Below are 20,554 nucleotides of genomic sequence, written 5' to 3' on the forward strand. Positions count from 1 at the left end.
CTTTATCCTGTTCTACAGGATCGCAGGCAAGCTGGAGCCTATCCCAGCTGACTACGGGCGAAAGGCGGGGTACACCCTGGACAAGTCGCCAGGTCATCACAGGGCTGACACATAGACACAGACAACCATTCACACTCACATTCACACCTACGCTCAATTTAGAGTCACCAGTTAACCTAACCTGCATGTCTTTGGACTGTGGGGGAAACCAGAGCACCCGGAGGAAACCCACGCGGACACGGGGAGAACATGCAAACTCCACACAGAAAGGCCCTCGCCGGCCACGGGGCTCGAACCCGGACCTTCTTGCTGTGAGGCAACAGCGCTAACCACTACACCACCGTGCCGCCCATTATTATGATTATTATTATTATTATGATTATTCAAATAACCTGCAAGCTGTTATTGATCTGATCGACTTGTCTGAAGCGAACTGTTTTTTTCACACAATCGACAAATGAGTGTTTGTGGTTTACTGATTTGATCATTTTGTGTTAAATAACATTTTTTAGCGGTTGATAGCAGTGAAGAAAAAAGGAAATATTGAAATCAAATCTAAACATGCTGCAACAAAGTGAATTTCCCTGTAAACTCGCCACAGCTTCGAGACTTGTCTTGATGATCAAACAACCCTTACGACTTAGCGTAATCTCTTCTTCTTCTTCTTGCTTCACGATTGCCGTATTATAAACAATCGATATGTTAATTTTGGTTGTTTTGTCATTCCTGAACGTTGATATTGCACTTTTATTGAATTGCCATTCGTTCTACGATACTTTAGTGGAAGTTTCTTTCGTTTGTTTACATATCGCAACTGTTGGTTACTTCTTAGTCAGCAAAACACGTTGTCAAGCAGGGCAAGAGACATAATCCGCCGGTTAATTAATTCGGCAAACGCGTAATTATTGACAGTCAGTTGAATTTGTGATATGATCAGAAGTGACTGAAGTTATCTATGAAGCTGCCCACAATTCAAGGTTTGTTATGGCTTAACTACAAATATCCAAAGACACCAAAGAATCGGATTTCCAGTCCACGTTTCAGGGATCAACAACTCATCCTTAACATGCACACCAGCAGAAATCCTGGCTTCCAGTCCCTAAGCAATCATAATAAACCCCTTCCGATAGCAAGATGAGGTTTTTTTTCAAGGGTTGTTTTACAATCAGGGTACAAAGTTTGTGTCACAGGAGTCCAAAATTCAAACTGGTTCTTGTACCGGCGGCACGGTGGTGTAGCGGTTAGCGCTGTCGCCTCACAGCAAGAGGGTCCGGGTTTGAGCCCCGTGGCCGGCAAGGGCCTTTCTGTGTGGAGTTTGCATGTTCTCCCCGTGTCCGCGTGGGTTTCCTCCGGGTGCTCCGGTTTCCCCCACAGTCCAAAGACATGCAGGTTAGGTTAACTGGTGACTCTAAATTGACCGTAGGTGTGAATGTGAGTGTGAATGGGTGTCTGTGTCTATGTGTCAGCCCTGTGATGACCTAGCGACTTGTCCAGGGTGAACCCCGCCTTTCGCCCGTAGTCAGCTGGGATAGGCTCCAGCTTGCCTGCGACCCTGTAGAACAGGATAAAGCGGCTACAGATAATGAGATGAGATGAGATGGTTCTTGTACCAGTTTTTAAGTGAAGGACAAGTTAAAGAACAAATTTCAGGTAATTTTTTGACATGTGTGTATGGTAGTTTTGTGTAATCTGCTATAAGATGGGAGAAACAAATGAAGTGATTCTCGGAGAGGACATTTTTTTTGACAATTCAGAATCCACTACTTCCATAGTGCTTTTAAATATAAGGCTGTAAGCTTTGTGTTAGTTGTCTCTAATATTTATGTCCCAATATCTTGACCACATTTTAGGATGAAAATCATTTTAGATGTGTTATTTTATATTGAAAAATTAGCTGTCTCGGAGAGGACGTTTTTTGACACAATTACATACTAATTTGATCAAAAGCTTCTTCTGCCTGGAAGAAGCTTTTGAAAGGAAGCTCTCCAAGTACACGGGGCTGGTCAATGACTGCCAGCAGTCAGGATGGAGGGCAAAGTGCCTTCCAATTGAGGTAGGCAGCAGAGGCTTTGCGGCCCGGTCCTTGGCCAGCGCACTGGGGTGTTTAGGCATCGTCGGACAGCAGAAAAGGAGAGCCATCCACAATACCACCGAAGCGGCAGAGAGTGCCTCAAGATGGCTGTGGCTCAAGAGAGGAGAACCATGGAGTCGTGGTAGCTAGCATGCCATCTGGACACAAGCTGGGGTGTGATCAGCCCCGGCTGGGTCACCTGGATGAGGGTGTATGATGTTGAAAGACCCGAAACACCCAATGATTCCAGGAACATCACTGACGATGTGTCCAGTTGCATCAGTAGATGTGTTTCCACAGTCTGAAAACTTACTGGCATTCAACATTAAAACTTAACTATGTTTCCAATGATATGGAACCAAATATGTGTTTTATGGTATAAAGAATGATGTAAGTGCATCCCTTTTGGAGCTACCTGTGGTCAAAAAGCACTTTTTCTAAATGACACAAGTAATTTTGCTAAATATGACATATATTGCCATACATTCACCAAAAATAACGTTATCACCAAAGTTTTTTTTGCATGGTAAATAGAGCTATCACAGGGCTACAATAAACAACCAAGTTTATTTAGTCAAGCCTTTTGATATTGAAGATAATAAGTGTTAAATGTGATTTTTAGCTTGCGTACCCTGATTGTAAAACAACCCTTAATATTATTGTGACCATAATCCAGAGTTGTGCTAAAGAACATAGAGTTGTGCTAAGAGATTTTAGAACTTGTGCTAGAAGACTTTTGTGCTAAATAACCGGACACCATGACACAATACGGTAGATATTTTAGTAGTTTATAATTACTTTCCCTTCTATCTTCCCTTAAAGGCTTTTCCTTGTCAGCAAACTTATAGGAACGGCTGCTACAAAGCTGGAGGCTCTTTCCAAAAATGCTAAATAAGCTTCTCCTCCCAGAAAGCTTCACCAAGTCAACAGGGTTTTTTAAATCCATTTATATGTGTAGCATCTCCCCAAAAGTCCCTGTGATTTGCCCTGAGGTTGGCACTACTGCCAGACCTGCTGTAATAGAAAACTGATCAAGACCTTCTGAACAACTGAACAGCATCAATACATTATAAAGGAGGGTTTAGGTAAAGCCCATGCCAAAACCTGTATTTTATAATCCCATGTCTCAAAAACATCCAGTACTGTGCAAAAGGGGTTTTTTTTCAATTTTTTTTCATACAAACTTTGTTATAGATGTCTATTTTATGATTTCTACATTATCGAGTCAGTACAAAAACATTTTAGAGTTCCAAATATTCGTTTTACAGCAAAATGTTACAGAAAAAAAAATTGTATCTGAGCAGCACATTGCATAAGAGAGCACGTTTCAGATTAAAAAAGAAAACATAATGAAGGCTGCTGGGTTTTGGTGCAAAATGAAGAAGCGAGTGTGACAGTCAAAGTGTCCAGAAGAACTGTGGCTGCTTCTGTAAGATGCTCAGTAAAACCTACAGCTCATTTCCTTATCAAACTGCACTCACTGTACCGGAGACTACTATTTTTTTCGAAAGCGAAGGCTTGTCTCACACCAAATATTGACTCTGTTTCATTTAGATTAGATTCACTTTATTCATCCCACATTGGGAAAATTCACGTGTTACAGTAGCAAGAAAATGTCAAACAGATAACAAATAAAACTGAAATAAAAATTAGACAAACGAAGGATTAAATACAGAGGGCTATTTGCATTATCTACCGTGAAAAAGTATAGAAAAACTGCCTTACTGAGAGGCTCAGAAAAATTGCACATTACAGGTAGACTCTGTATATATACACACATATATACATAAATTATATATATAAGTATGCATAAGCAGGCCCGCCGACAGGGGGGAACAAATGGGTATGTTGTCCTGGGCCCAGGAATGGGGGGGGCCCAGAACTGGGCTCTCATGAAGTTGCGATTATTTTATTTCATTTCAAAATGTGTTGATTTGGGGGAGAAATGTGCTATATTTGCATTCAATAAATGATTTCTAGATCTTTTGCCTTTATTGTCTTTGAAAAAGGCGTCAAGAACATCCTACCACCCCTAATGCAAAAATGGTTTGGTCTGACTCTTTGATTAAGGGGAAAAAAACGACATTGTTCGATCATAGCGCTTCGACAATCAGCGTGCGTGCTATTTGCCAACATGCACAAGTCAGGAGCACAGAAAAGAAAAGAAAAGAGAAAAAGAGAGGAAGAAACCAAGAGACTCAGGGGCTCACTGCATAAATATTTTAAAAAAGATTCAGATGATGCAGCAGGTACTAGCAAAGGCAGTGGGGCAGCTGAGCCAGGTAAGACCAGTGTTGGGCACGTTACTTTCAAAAAGTAATTAGTTATAGTTACTAGTTACTTTTCCCAAAAAGTAACTGAGTTAGTAACGGAGTTACTTTGTCATAAAAGTAACTAATTACCAGGGAAAGTAATTATTCCGTTACATTTTCTTCCCCCTCAAAAAAAAATCAAATTCAATTAGTGTAATCATAATAAAAGTGAATGTTAAATGTGTTTAATGACTGAAATGGACACTTAGAACCAATTAGTAACGTTATCTACACTATATTAATATTTTTGTGGGACAATGTGAGATAAGACATCTATCAAATGTAATATATTTTTGTAGTTATTAAAATTGTTACTAATTACTGGCCACTGACGAGGACAAACGCTTTGTTCCTCGACATAATGTGCATTGCACGTAAACACTCTTGCCTTTTATTTCAAGTAATGAAAGGTAATGGCTGTATTTCCAATGTGAAAGCGCAGTGCTGGGCTGACCGCTCGCCATCGCTGGGTCTTCCGATTGAAAGAGCACGCAGTCATGCAGTAGGCGTGGCCTACCTACGCATGTTGTCCAAATCTACTCTGATTGGCTTACTGTGCCGTTGTCTCGCGTCTCCCCACCCCACACGAAAGCAGAGTAAAGAAAGGCTGAACGAGCAGCGTGCCAGATGAGAACAGCTTTAATAAAGTAATGCATAGTATTTTATTGTAAGTAACGGGAACGGCGTTATAACGATGTAAAAAGTAATTAGTTAGATTACTCGTTACTAAAAAAAGTAACGCCGTTAGTAACGCCGTTTATTCCTAACGCCGTTACTCCCATCACTGGGTAAGACACAGCCAACTTTTTCCCGCCCCGTAAAGTAACCCCAACCAAGGCACGCGCGGCACGCAATTCATGTTACAAACGAGGGGAAAGCAAGTCACACTGAACACCATATCAAACGCACAGGGCATTGAATCATTTCATAACCACAACGCCTTAATAACATTGTTTCTCATATATCTGATTGAAGCTAAGAATATTCACATTAGCCCGCAATCATATCCCGCCGTTTCTCGAGCGGTGTGTTCTTCTCTGCTTTTCACACTGGACAGTACACACGCACGCACAACAAAAGTCCGGCGCGTTGCATTTCGCACCTGAATAGTTGCAGACTAAGGAAATGTTAAAATGTTAAAACTGTAAAAATGTTGAAATGCTAAAATGAAATGGTTGTTGACCGGTTGAATGGTTTTTGAATACCTGTCATTTAAAGGTTGGAGTGAGTAGAGACTGGGATAAGAGAGGTGGGTGTGTGCGTGGGTTTGCCCGGGGGGTGTTGGGGGGGCCCATTCAGAGCATTTTGTCCCGGGCCCAGACAAAGCTGTCAGCGGCCCTGTGCATAAAAATAGTTTAGGGCCTATATTATTGCACATAATAATTGCATCGATGAGAGATGGCAGAGGTAGTAGTGGTGAAGTAGTGCAAATTAAACGACAAACAGGTTATTGGTGCTACATTACAAGTTGTGGGTGTTATACAGTCTGACAGCAGTAGGTATGAATGACCTGCGGTACCTCTCCTTCTTACACCGTGGGTGTAGCAGTCTACTACTAAACGAGCTGCTTAAAGCCCCCACAGCCTCATGTAGGGGGTGAGAGGGGTTATCCATGATTGAGGTCAGCTTGGCTAACATCCTCCTCTCACCCACCACCTCAATGGAGTCCAGAGGACAGTCCAAGACTGAGCCAGCCCTTCTGACCAGTTTATTAAGTTTCTTCCTGTCCCTCTCTGAACTTCCACAGCCCCAGCAGACCACAGCGTAGAAAATCGCTGATGCTACCACAGAGTCATAAAAAGTCCTAAGCAGTGTCCTGCACACACCAAAAGACCTCAGTCTTCTCAAGAGGTGGAGACGACTTTGGCCCTTCTTGTACAGGACATCTGTGTTGTTAGTCCAGTCCAGTTTGTTGTTGAGGTGAACACCCAGGTATTTGGACTCCTCCACGATCTCGATGTCCAAACCCTGGATGTTCACGGGTGCAATTTGGGAAACCGTCCTTCTGAAATCGATCACCACCTCCTTTGTCTTGCCATTTATTCTGGCTTACTGCTGTTTATAGTATTTTTTTAATGTTGAAACATTTCATTTCATTACTTTTTAAGCCATTTTCAGTCGACAGCATTTCTTGACATGTGCCTAAGACTTTTGCACAGCGCTGTACTTTTTAACTTTATTTTGGAAGTTACAGTGGTGCTTGAAAGTTTGTGAACCCTTTAGAATTTTCTATATTTCTGCATAAATATGACCTAAAACATCATCAGATTTTCACACAAGTCCTAAAAGTAGATAAAGAGAACCCAGTTAAACAAATGAGACAAAAAATATTATACTTGGTCATTTATTTATTGAGGAAAATGATCCAATATTAAATATCTGTGAGTGGCAAAAGTATGTGAACCTTTGCTTTCAGTATCTGGTGTGACCCCCTTGTGCAGCAATAACTGCAACTAAACATTTCCGGTAACTGTTGATCAGTCCTGCACACTGGCTCGGAGGAATTTTAGTCCATTCCTCTGTACAGAACAGCTTCAACTCTGGGATGTTGGTGGGTTTCCTCACATGAACTGCTCGCTTCAGGTCCTTCCACAACATTTCCATTGGATTAAGGTCAGGACTTTGACTTGGCCATTCCAAAACATTAACTTTATTCTTCTTTAACCATTCTTTGGTAGAACGACTTGTGTGCTTAGGGTCGTTGTCTTGCTGCATGACCCACCTTCTCTTGAGATTCAGTTCATGGACAGATGTCCTGACATTTTCCTTTAGAATTCGCTGGTATAATTCAGAATTCATTGTTCCATCAATGATGGCAAGCCGTCCTGGCCCAGATGCAGCAAAACAAGCCCAAACCATGATACTACCACCACCATGTTTCACAGATGGAATAAGGATCTTATGCTCGAATGCAGTGTTTTCCTTTCTCCAAACATAATGCTTCTCCTTTAAACCAAAAAGTTCTATTTTGGTCTCATCCAGCCACAAAACATTTTTCCAATCGCCTTCTGGCTTGTCTACGTGATCTTTAGCAAACTGCAGACGAGCAGCAATGTTCTTTTTGGAGAGCAGTGGCTTTCTCCTTGTAACCCTGCCACGCACACCATTGTTGTTCAGTGTTCTCCTGATGATGGACTCATGAACATTAACATTAGCCAATGTGAGAGAGGCCTTCAGTTGCTTAGAAGTTACTCTGGGGTCCTTTGTGACCTTGTTGACTGTTACACGCCTTGCTCTTGGAGTGATCTTTGTTGGTCGACCACTCCTGGGGAGGGTAACAATGGTCTTGAATTTCCTCCATTTGTACACAATCTGTCTGACTGTGGATTGGTGGAGTCCAAACTCTTTAGAGATGCTTTTGTAACCTTTTCCAGCCTGATGAGCATCAACAATGCTTTTTCTGAGGTCCTCAGAAATCTCCTTTGTTCATGCCATGATACACTTCCACAAACATGTGTTGTGAAGATCAGACTTTGATAGATCCCTGTTCTTTAAATAAAACAGGGTGCCCACTCACACCTGATCGTCATCCCATTGATTGAAAACACCTGACTCTAATTTCACCTTCATATTAACTGCTAATCCTAGAAGTTCACATACTTTTGCCACTCACAGATCTGTAATATTGGATCATTTTCCTCAATAAATAAACGACCAAGTATAATATTTTTGTCTCATTTGTCTAACTGGATTCTCTTTATCTACTTTTAGGACTTGTGTGAAAATCTGATGATGTTTTAGGTCATATTTATGCAGAAATATAGAAAATTCTATAGGGTTCACAAACTTTCAAGCACCACTGTATTTGGTCTTTACTAACAGCACATAAAGTACTTTTTATAAATTCACTTCCTGCTCCACAAAGGCAAGTAAAAGAACCAGTGTGCTGCCCAGTCCCATGTTTTGATATCCCATAATCCGAATTCACTCGGTTAAAAATGGGGATCTTATGTAACATAACATATGATGAGCTAGTTATGCCTATTATTACAGACTGTGGGAAATGAGCACGTATATGACTGTTATCCTCTAACACATCATGTTTATGCCCATGACAAAAAAAAAATAAAAAATCAGCAAGGTGCATCACACCACTGTGAAATGCATCAAGTTCAAATTTTGCTACACAAAACATCTGGAAAGTCAACAAGAATCAGGGTTTGTTTGTCCCCCCCCTCCCCTTATTTGTTGTTGATCGTACTCTACCAGGCAACTTACAGCCTGGACACGAAATCTGCTTGTTTTGTTCACCACTGTGTTAAGGAGCATGATGTACAGTAGTCTTTCTACAGCTTTATCAATGTGTCAAGAATGTGCTATTAGTGAAAACAAACTATCTTTCAAGATAAAGATAAACATTTACAGTAACAGTCTTACGTTACCCATTATGATAATTAAGGATTTTTCATCTATTTCATGACGACAAAAATCGCATAAATTTTATGTCGCTTCAAGTTTGTGCAAGGCTTATAAATGTTTTAGAAAGGCTTTATGTAAGGTACAGTTCAAAGAGTGTTTTATTAACAGCTGGCAAAATGTGTAGCAAACTTTTCACAAATAAAAGGCTTTTCATACAACCCCGATTCCAAAAAAGTTGGGACAAAGTACAAATTGTAAATAAAAACGGAATGCAATAATTTACAAATCTCAAAAACTGATATTGTATTCACAATAGAACACAGACAACATATCAAATGTCGAAAGTGAGACATTTTGAAATTTCATGCCAAATATTGGCTCATTTGAAATTTCATGACAGCAACACATCTCAAAAAAGTTGGGACAGGGGCAATAAGAGGCTGGAAAAGTTAAAGGGACAAAAAAGGAACAGCTGGAGGACCAAATTGCAACTCATTAGGTCAATTGGCAATAGGTCATTAACATGACTGGGTATAAAAAGAGCATCTTGGAGTGGCAGCGGCTCTCAGAAGTAAAGATGGGAAGAGGATCACCAATCCCCCTAATTCTGCGCCGACAAATAGTGGAGCAATATCAGAAAGGAGTTCGACGGTGTAAAATTGCAAAGAGTTTGAACATATCATCATCTACAGTGCATAATATCATCAAAAGATTCAGAGAATCTGGAAGAATCTCTGTGTGTAAGGGTCAAGGCCGGAAAACCATACTGGGTGCCCGTGATCTTCGGGCCCTTAGACGGCACTGCATCACATACAGGCATGCTTCTGTATTGGAAATCACAAAATGGGCTCAGGAATATTTCCAGAGAACATTATCTGTGAACACAGTTCACCGTGCCATCCGCCGTTGCCAGCTAAAACTCTATAGTTCAAAGAAGAAGCCGTATCTAAACATGATCCAGAAGCGCAGACGTCTTCTCTGGGCCAAGGCTCATTTAAAATGGACTGTGGCAAAGCGGAAAACTGTTCTGTGGTCAGACGAATCAAAATTTGAAGTTCTTTATGGAAATCAGGGACGCCGTGCCATTCGGACTAAAGAGGAGAAGGATGACCCAAGTTGTTATCAGCGCTCAGTTCAGAAGCCTGCATCTCTGATGGTATGGGGTTGCATTAGTGCGTGTGGCATGGGCAGCTTACACATCTGGAAAGACACCATCAATGCTGAAAGGTATATCCAGGTTCTAGAGCAACATATGCTCCCATCCAGACGACGTCTCTTTCAGGGAAGACCTTGCATTTTCCAACATGACAATGCCAAACCACATACTGCATAAAATGGAAGATGCGACAAAAAAGACCTAAGACAGTTGAGCAACTAGAATCCTACATTAGACAAGAATGGGTTAACATTCCTATCCCTAAACTTGAGCAACTTGTCTCCTCAGTCCCCAGACGTTTACAGACTGTTGTAAAGAGAAAAGGGGATGTCTCACAGTGGTAAACATGGCCTTGTCCCAACTTTTTTGAGATGTGTTGTTGTCATGAAATTTAAAAATCACCTAATTTTTCTCTTTAAATGATACATTTTCTCAGTTTAAACATTTGATTTGTCATCTATGTTCTATTCTGAATAAAATATGGAATTTTGAAACTTCCACATCATTGCATTCCGTTTTTATTTACAATTTGTACTTTGTCCCAACTTTTTTGGAATCAGGGTTGTAAATTAAAAATTACTGACCGCACCTTTAAACTGAAAGCGTAGAATGCATACAGCCGCCATGTCACATATCCAGATTTGCATCAAAATCTAATCAATTGTTCCTTGGCTCATGGCTCACCTTTCTTCAAAATTTCATCAAAATCTGATCACTATTTTTTGAGTTACATTGGGAACAGACAAACAAGCAAACAAACAGAGGCGAAACTAGAAGGGCACTTGGTAGAGTCCACACCTCCGCTAAGCCACATATCCAGATTTGCATCAAAATCTAATCAACTGTTCCTTGGCCCATGGACCACCTTTCCTCAAAATTTCATCAAAATCCGTTCAATACTTTTTGAGTTAGATTGGAAACAGGCAAAGAAATCCTGGATCCACATACTGTATATATCTGGATACTGGATCAACATATATATCTGGATTTGCATCAAAATCTAATCAATTATTCCTCACCCATGATTCACCTTTCTTCAAAATCTCACCAAAATCCGTTCACTATTTTTTGAGTTATCGTGGGAACAGACAGACAAACAAAAAGTTGTGCAGAGTACGATACTTGCAAAAATCACAGATACCCCTTTTCCACCAAATCAGTTCCAGGGCTGGTCCAGGGCCGGTGCTGGTTCACAACTCGTTCAACTTGCGAGCCAGCTGAGAACCAGTTTGCTTTTCCATAGCTCGTGGTGCTAAGGGAAGCCACGTCATTACGTCGCTGTATATGTCAGTTATGTCGCTACATTTGCATAAACCTTGGCGCGAATATCGAAGCGAAAACAACATGGAAGCAGCAGCAGCAACAACAATAATAATAATGGATGACTTCACGTTTGTACAGCTGCTGCTTCTCGTCGCTTAAAAATGACGATCTTTCGCGGTCTTGTTATTGTTGTTGGTCTTAACAACTCCGCCCCCCGCTGACGTAAGCGGTTCTTTCCTCTGGCCCAGCAGAGAGTTGGTGCTAGCCTGGAACCGGTTTTTCTGGCCCCAGAGCCAGTTCTTTGTCAGTGGAAACAGAAAACCCGGTTCCAAACTAAGCACTGGCCCCGAACCAGCCCTGGAACTGCTTTGGTGGAAAAGGGGCAAAAGAAATGGACGTTACAGCCGATTAGGTGTTTTTACAGAATTTGACCTTAGTGACCTTGACCCACCAAAAACTAATGATGTCTTCGTGTGACCCTAGTGAGTTGTCCTGTGCATTTTGGTGAAGACTGGTCAAGAAACGATGACGCTAGAGCACCAACAAACAAACGGACAGATCAACATACTTGCAAAAACCTCAGATTTTCGCGAGTAAGGGCCCGTTTACACGAGGACGCTGTCGGGTAAAAACGACTAAATATTTTATCGGAAGTGCCTTTCGTCTACACGGGGACGGCGTTTCCGAGGCTGAAAAACGGAAAAAATTGAAAACGCCTTCCAGAGTGGATAAGTTAAAAACAGCCCCCGTTGCATATCCGTCTAAACTACCCAATACGCCAAACTCTGCTCGGATCTGCTCACGTCGGGTACGCGTTTACGTCATACATATGTCATATACTGTACATGCCAGCCCGGGAAGTAAGAAAGTAAGTAAAAAAGTAAGAGCATGTCTGATTACATCGATCCAACGGACCTTCAAGCTGCTCTGGCAGCTTTAATAAACGTCCAGGAGTCCTTCGAACATCTATACCGAATCTGCACATATACCGTTAATGAACAGAGGCGGGTATAGCATGCTCTTACTTTTTTACTTACTTTCTTACTTACCATAGCCAGAGTAGTCAAAGTTTTCGCGGCGCAGATGTGCAGATCAGACAAGACGGAAGACGTCACGCATGCGTGCAGACATAGCGGAGGTCTTTCACAGCACCACCTAGCCGCCTGGCATGCACATCCAATTGAGTTCCACACGTTTATGCGTCACCGTATAGACGCAGATTTCCTCCTTGAAAACGGTCGGAAAAAAGTCAGAACGAAAACGGACTTTTGCGTTTTTGTTTCAGACCGTCCCCGTGTAAAGTGGGCCTAAGAAACAAACAGAGGCGTAAACATAATGTCCTCCAACAAAGTCGGTGTAGGTAATGGCATCTTTAACAACTGTCGGTTCTTTTTTGTTGTTATTTAAAACGCATACAAATAGTCTTTCCTTCAATGTTCCTTGCAACGCCACGCCCCCTAAACGCATGTACCCGTACACGTGTTGCCTAACCTTCAAAACCTGACTGCTGGTGCAAGAAATTGACGAAAAAAATCTTGTCACTCTTGGAAATAGTGTGGGTTTTGGTTTTTTTGTGTGTAACAAAGTAATTTCAGAGTTCCTCATCACATCGAGTCAAGACTTTGCCTCGACGCTGTGTTGCATTTTAATCCGACAAAACTGCAAGTCATTCAGTGAGTGAGCATGCACGGTATGTGAAAGATGCTGAGCAAGATATGATGTTAGCGTACACTGGTCTGTACTGCAGGTCAGTGCAACAGGTTTCAGAGTGATGGTGTCAAATTCTCTGCCTTACCTGATTTGCGCTTGGTGCCATAGTCCCTGAAAAAGAAGAAACAGCAGAAAGACATGATTAGAGCTCTGGCTGTATATCTTCCAGCTGCAACTGAAGTCCTTGCTGACAACATTCGCGCGCTTACACACACGTACGCACACAAGCATTAGCGAGAATGCGATGTGTGGCACGGTGGCGAGCGTGCATGTATTTGATCTTGAGGGCTGGAGGACGAGCTGCTGATGCCATACAACAGACAGACATCAGCTCATCATGTGACCCAAACAGAGCCAGTCTCTGTCTCCCCCATACCCTGTTCCTCTCTATTTGCTCCCTCCCCTTCTCTCTGTCTCACTGCTTTTCTCCAGAGGATGGAGGGAGGATCTACTAAACGCTCACTGCTTAATACGTTAATGAATTGGTTTTGGCTCCTCAGCTGTTAAGGTATGAGCAGTTTGAGTGTGTGTAACACTGAAAGTCTGTAAAATATAAAAATGGAAGCAGAGAATGCAGACGAGCACAAAGAGGTAAAATCAGAATCCTAGAAGATAATTAGCGGACTAAATAATGTCAACAAACACCCAGAAAAAAAAAAAAACAGACGTGTCTCATCTCATCTCATTATCTGTAGCCGCTTTATCCTGTTCTACAGGGTCGCAGGCAAGCTGGAGCCTATCCCAGCTGACTACGGGCGAAAGGCGGGGTACACCCTGGACAAGTCGGCAGATCATCACAGGGCTGACACATAGACACAGACAACCATTCACACTCACATTCACACCTACGGTCAATTTAGAGTCACTAGTTAACCTAACCTGCATGTCTTTGGACTGTGGGGGAAACCGGAGCACCCGGAGGAAACCCACGCGGACACGGGGAGAACATGCAAACTCCACACAGAAAGGCCCTCGCCGGCCACGGGGCTCGAACCCGGACCTTCTTGCTGTGAGGCGACAGCGCTAACCACTACACCACCGTGCCGCCCAGCAAAACAGATGTGTGAAAATCTCAAATATGAATGTAATTAAAACTCTTATGACTGATAATACATAACATTCATCCAAAAGGGGAAAAATACACTATTAATTAACCCTCTGGGGTTTGAAGGTATTTTCTGGCACTCGAATGATTTTGGCATGCTCTGATGTAATTGTCGATTTCAACAAATCTAAGCAGTATTTTCAAAATCATATGACTTTTTTTGTATTCAGCACAAGTTCAGCTACAATAATATCTCTCACTACGTTCAGACTGCAACCTGAAACGACCCATATCCGATTTGTTGTGAAATCCGATTTTTTTGTTAGGCCGTTCACATTGCCAATTATATGAGACTTGTTTGCGATCTCCAATATGAACGGAAAACGACCCAAAAGTGTCCCGCATGCGCAAATTGACACGTAATAAGCACATCTACGTAATACGTAAAAAAAAAAAAGCGCACTCTTCAAGTTTGCAAGTAAAGCATGGAGATGAGGCGAGACCTGGCGATGTGGTTTTTGTGGCAGCGACGGAACTCACACAATAATCTGATTAATGTGGGCAGCAGACTAATGAGACCGAAGGTGTCAAATTACTGGAAATTTCCAGAACAATCTTATAGTCTTGTAATACAGGATGGTTTAAGTTATAAATCAGTTATAGAAACTGTTTTATTTAATCAGGCTAACAGATCAACATCCAGGTCCCTACCAAATCCACCATTAGCTTGATCAATTCTATAAAAGTCTATTTAAATTCTGAAAACTGTACAAATGTTGTTGTTGTTTTCCACCAAAGAGGCGGGATTAGCCAACGCAGAATAGTGACGTTTGTCTCTTGTTGATGATGTGTAGGTCGCATGAATGCGACCTGTCCGGTCAGACTGCAGTCGCATGTGAAAATAACGGATATGCATCGGATTTAGGACCACATATCCAAGCGGCCTGGGTCGCATGTGAAAAAAATCGGATCTGTGTCGTTCAGATTGTCAGTAACAAATCGGATACAGGTCGCATATGGGCAAAAAAATCGGATATGGGTCGTTTCAGGGTGCAGTCTGAACGTAGTCTAAGTAGTCTGTATGTCATGATTGTACACGAGAAAAAAAAAAACAGATAAATGAAGATGTTGTAAAAAGCAGTTTTAGAACTGTGTTGGAATGTGTGAAAAAAACATGACCTTACCCATTGTAACAAACCCTTTTGGTCAGTTGAGGTGATTCTGTTCAGTCTTAGGAATGGATCAAGCACAAAAACTTAAATCTGCTCCATTGATTTGGACAATTAACTGGCCATCAAAAAGATTTATGTCCTACTGTTTTGGGATAAAGGGTTGGCAGTGGGAGGGGTATTCAATGAGAACGGTAAAAAAATTCCATTCCATTCAGGCTACATCCACACGACAACGGCAACGAGATTTTATTAAAAAAAATATCACGTCCACATGGGCAACGGATCAGTAAAATATCAGGTACATATGGCAACGCAACACTTGCTGAAAACGATGCAATACACATGCCACACCTCTACGTGCACTGTAAGACGGTCCCATCGGAGACACCAGAACAATAGAAGAAGTAGGACGCATGCGCATAAACCCCTTCTTCTACCCGGCGTGAAGCACTCACAGGAACAAGCACACAACAACAAGAAGATGATGGCTGCGACTACGCGAGGAAATTGTGCCTTCTGTGTGTACAAATTAGTTTTATTAGTGTGCATAGTTTTATATAACTTAATTTTCTTATTGTGTGTGAACATTTTGAAAAGCATTTTTATATAATTTATATAACTTTTTATATTGTGTGTGAACATTTTGAAAAGCAGTCTTATCCAATAAAAAAAAAGAAATTCAAGAAATGGTTCAGTTACTTGTTTATTTAAAAGAAAAGCTGTATACAAAAGTGAATGCAATGCAGTGGTTCATACAAAACAGCGAGAGTGCTGCTTGTTCTAGTCATGTGGTTGTGACGTCATCGTAAACAAATCCGTTCTACTCATCCAGACGACTTCGCAACGGCGCCGTTGCCAGATTTTTCCACTCTGGAACCCGTTCTCAAAAAATGTCGTTTTGGGGCACCCAAAACGCTGGTGCCGTGTGGACGCCAGGCCGAAACGATAAACGATTTTATCAGATTCACCTGAATCTGTTGCCGTGTGGACAGCCTCTCAATGAGAAGAGTGAAAACCCCTTCCACTGCCAATTCTTAATCCCATCAGGCCAAGTCCCAATGGGTAAGATCAGGTTTTTCCACACATTCCAACACGGTTCAAAAACTTCTTTTTACAACAGCTTCATTTATCTGGTATTTGACTTTATTCAGTGTGTCTTGAAATTAACTCTTGTACTATTTTACTCCGTTCAGAGCCACAACCAACCCTGTTGCTCAGTTACACAATTACTCTGTAATTTTGCTCCCACTCCAACTTTTACTTTCTAAACTCAAAATCGAGCAAAATTAACTATTTTTGAGGAAAATACTTTTAACTCTGGAAAAATTGCTCACGCATGCGTATCAACCGATCTGCTCATCAGAAATAGAAGAAATGGTAGAAACAGTTTCACTTACTCGAGCTGATCTTTGGCTGGATCGAGTCAAAGTGTTAAAAAATAAATAAAGGGCACTGCTCATCATCAGTGTCGCAGTTCTCAAGATTGAATTGAATCGCTGTTCTGAATCATGAATTGATTCGCTGTCCTGAATCATCTGAAGTGCATAAAATCCGCATGCCATCTCGCAACAGGTTTTACCTCCAAATAGTCTAAACTATGTCTGACAGATTTTATCCTGTTTACAGTGGACATTCCCGGCCCGAAAGAGAAACCAATCGAAACTGAAAGAGTGAAAGTGATCATCATACCGTTACCATGTGAATAGTCTGTTATGAATGTGCAAGTGCACACACTCTGGTGTGACTGAGGCTACATCCACACGACAATGGCAACGAGATTTTATTTAAAAATATATCGCGTCCAAATGGGCAACGATCAGTAAAATATCAGGTCCATATGGCAACGCAACGCTTGCTGAAAACGATGCAATACACATGCCACACCTCTAGGGGCGCTGTAAGACGGTCCCTTCGGAGACACCAGAACAATAGAAGAAGCAAGGATGCATGCGCATAAACTATTATGCGCGAGACTTCATATTAGCCACAAAGTCAGGAAAATCTGTTCGTAAAATTACGTTATAATGACCAAATACAATGAAAAGTATTTTTCCAGTCTCACCTGTGAAAGGTAATCCCATGCAATCTCGTTTGGACGGCAAACCTGTTGGTACAGTTAAATGCAGCTAATCTTTATTCTCCGCTTTGACCTATCCAATATGGCGGCGAGGATGACGTATGATTCTACGCGGAAGGCGGCGTCTTTAATGGTCCGGAATAAATTGAATGCTACACGTTGATGGATTAATTTGCTCCTCTACGCCCTTTTTGAGGAATGTATTGTAGGACTTAAAGCAACATCTGAAGAGGTGAGATCGCTCCTTTTTTTCCCTATTTTTGCTGGTGGGATTGACTCTGCCCTAAGGGCAGAGTCTCTCTCTCTCTCTCTCTCTCTCTCACTTTGCACCATTACACAATAAATATTCACAGTGAAAATATTTTGTAAGCGCGTTTCATGAACCAAGTTATAGGATTTGTTGATAACTCGCATCGAGTTCGTTACACTTCTACCCAGCGTGAAGCACTCACAGTCATGTGGTTGTGACGTCATCGTAAACAAATCCGTTCTACTCATCCAGACGACTTCGCAACGGCAACGTTGCCAGATCTTTCCACTCTGGAACCCGTTCTCAAAAAGATTGCGTTCGTGTGGACGCCAGGCCTAAACGATAAACAATTGTATCGGAGTCACCTGAATCTGTTGCCGTGTGGACAGGGCCTGAGTAAGGTGACACATTTTATGTTTCATCTAATTTAAAAACTAGAATATTATTTGGCAGTGGGCACATAGGAAAGTGTAAAGTATAACGTTTCTGTTAATATGTTTATCATGCTTGTATGATGAAAAACTCGAAGATATTTATCTAAATACATGACCTACTCCTTCTAAACCTGCCGAGCTTCACCGGCCAAGCTCTCGACCCCAGAGGGTTAACTGAGCACCACCACAAGGGTCTGCACTAAAGTGACTGAAATTAATTTAAATCTCAGGATAGAAAAATCATTCAATATAACAGATAATTCAGACGACACACCTTTTCAATTCTCTCTCTGCGAGGTATTTCCATTGACTTGTGTATTAACATAGCTCAATAAACATGTGCCGACATTAACCCTGACTGCTCAATTCTCTATACTCTTCATTTATTGCACTATACTCTTAAGCCGTTTTGCTATAGACATTTGTAACTGCCTTATACTCTTGCACTATACTCTTAAAGGTGACATATTATACCTCTTTTCCACAAGTTGACACAGTTCCCTGAGGTCTTAATGAAATGTCTGACATACTTTGATCAAAATACCACAAGGATAAAACACCACAGGTCCCTTCTCACTCTTACCCCTTTTCCACCAAATCAGTTCCAGGGCTGGTTCGGGGCCGGTGCTGGTTCACAACTCGTTCAACTTGCGAGCCAGCTGAGAACCAGTTTGCTTTTCCATAGCTCGCGGTGCTAAGGGAAGCCATGTCATTACGTCGCTGTATATGTCAGTTACGTCATTGTATACATCAGTTACATCGCTACGTTTGCATAAACCTTGGCGCAAATATCGAAGGAAAAACAGCACGGAAGAAGCAGCAGCAGCAGCAACAACAACAATAATAATAATGGATGACTTCGCGTTTGTACAGCTGCTGCTTCTCGTCGCTTAAAAATGGCGATCTTTCGCGGTCTTGTTATTGTTGTTGGTCTTAACAACTTCGCCCCCCCGCTGACGTAAGCAGTTCTTTCCTCTGGCCCAGCAGAGAGTTGGTGCTAGCCTGGAACCGGTTTTTCTGGCCCCAGAGCCAGTTCTTTGTCAGTGGAAACAGAAAACCCGGTTCCAAACTAAGCACTGGCCCCGAACCAGCCCTGGAACTGCTTTGGTGGAAAAGGGGCATCTGTCTAAACAGCCCTGTTCAAAACGGCCGATTTGATTGATTGCCTGTTCCTTTAAATGATGAGCCACTGCTCATCCCACCCCCTCTTCTGCCAGCCAATCAGGTAGCGTTTTCCTCATGAATAATCATTCACAAAGGCAGTTCTCAAGTCATAAATGGAGATATTCAAATGAGGGGGCGGCATAATTCTCATGAGCTCTGCTTGTGACATAGAAAGGGGAGACAAATCTGAACGTCTTGTTGAAGCTCATGTTTTCTGAAATGGGCAGCTCGAAGGAAACTGACTGGGTGTCTTATTTCAGAGTTTCTGGGTTGTTGGGCTCCAGATACCCAAACGTATATGCACAAGCACTGAAAAAGTGAGTCTTTCATGATCTGTCCCTTTAAGCCACTGCACTACACTTATGTCATTACACTATACACTTAAAGGAGAACTGATGTCATTTTTAAACTTGCTTTATTTCTTAATTAACGTGTTATTCAATTACGTTTTTGGTTTTCGTAACCTTATACCGTGACTCATATTGGCAACTAATTAATAATAATATTAATAATAACATAATAATATGTTCAATTTATATAGCGCCTTTCTCAAAACCCAAGGTCGCTTTACAATAATGGGCAGAAAAAAGTCCACCAAATAGAGGTCAGGATGTCATTCCAGTGGTGTAGCAGCCACAGTCCCACCAAAAGGCACACGAAAACAAGTCCCACATCTCCAGCACAGCCGCCGTGACGCCGCCAGCAACATCGCTCGAACACCACGCCATGGATTCACAAAGCAAGCACAGAAGCACCACCACGCAGAGCGCTGGTGTGTCCCAAACCGCCTGCACAGCTGCTGCGACGCCACCGAGCAACATCGCTCGGAACATCACGCCAAGCATTAAAGCACAGAGCGCTGGACAACCACGATGTTAAAACGAGCAACGAGCTCACTGCAGTCCACAGCTGGGAGCACAGGCATCACCCACAGCGAACCAAGGCCTGGAGGGAACCGACGCCCAAAACTGGGTCCGGAGCTACACCACAACCGGCGGACAAAACACTCAAACAAACACACACAGAAAAAAGAAAAAAAATTAAAATAAAAAAAGGAGAGAAAATAAAATAAAAAAAGCTCCAGTGAGAAGTGGCAGTATAATATTTAATTGCAATTAAATATTATACTTATCAGCCTATGGCGGCACGGTGGTGTAGTGGTTAGCGCTGTCGCCTCACAGCAAGAAGGTCCTGGGTTCGAACCCCGGGTCCGGCGAGGGCCTTTCTGTGTGGAGTTTGCATGTTCTCCCCATGTCCGCGTGGGTTTCCTCCGGGTGCTCCGGTTTCCCCCACAGTCCAAAGACATGCAGGTTAGGTTAACTGGTGACTCTAAATTGAGCGTAGGTGTGAATGTGAGTGTGAATGGTTGTCTGTGTCTATGTGTCAGCCCTGTGATGACCTGGCGACTTGTCCAGGGTGTACCCCGCCTTTCGCCCGTAGTCAGCTGGGATAGGCTCCAGCTTGCCTGCGACCCTGTAGAACAGGATAAAGCGGCTAGAGATAATGAGATGAGACTTATCAGCCTATTCGGTTTTTAGTCA

General features: G+C 42.2%; 1 protein-coding gene across 10 annotated transcripts in view; it reads right to left on the minus strand.

Moving 5' to 3' along the window:
• The window catches only part of sh3pxd2aa (SH3 and PX domains 2Aa), a 360,165-nt gene that overhangs the window by 113,296 nt on the left and 226,315 nt on the right, over positions 1-20,554 (minus strand). For all 10 annotated transcript variants that reach the window (XM_060898802.1, XM_060898807.1, XM_060898803.1 and 7 more), the window contains one exon: positions 12,957-12,982. In XM_060898802.1, coding sequence (XP_060754785.1) covers positions 12,957-12,982 — 26 coding nt within the window. The remainder of the gene's footprint in view (positions 1-12,956; positions 12,983-20,554) is intronic.

This window comes from Neoarius graeffei, chromosome 18 (genome assembly GCF_027579695.1).
Source record: "Neoarius graeffei isolate fNeoGra1 chromosome 18, fNeoGra1.pri, whole genome shotgun sequence".
NCBI lineage: Eukaryota > Metazoa > Chordata > Actinopteri > Siluriformes > Ariidae > Neoarius > Neoarius graeffei.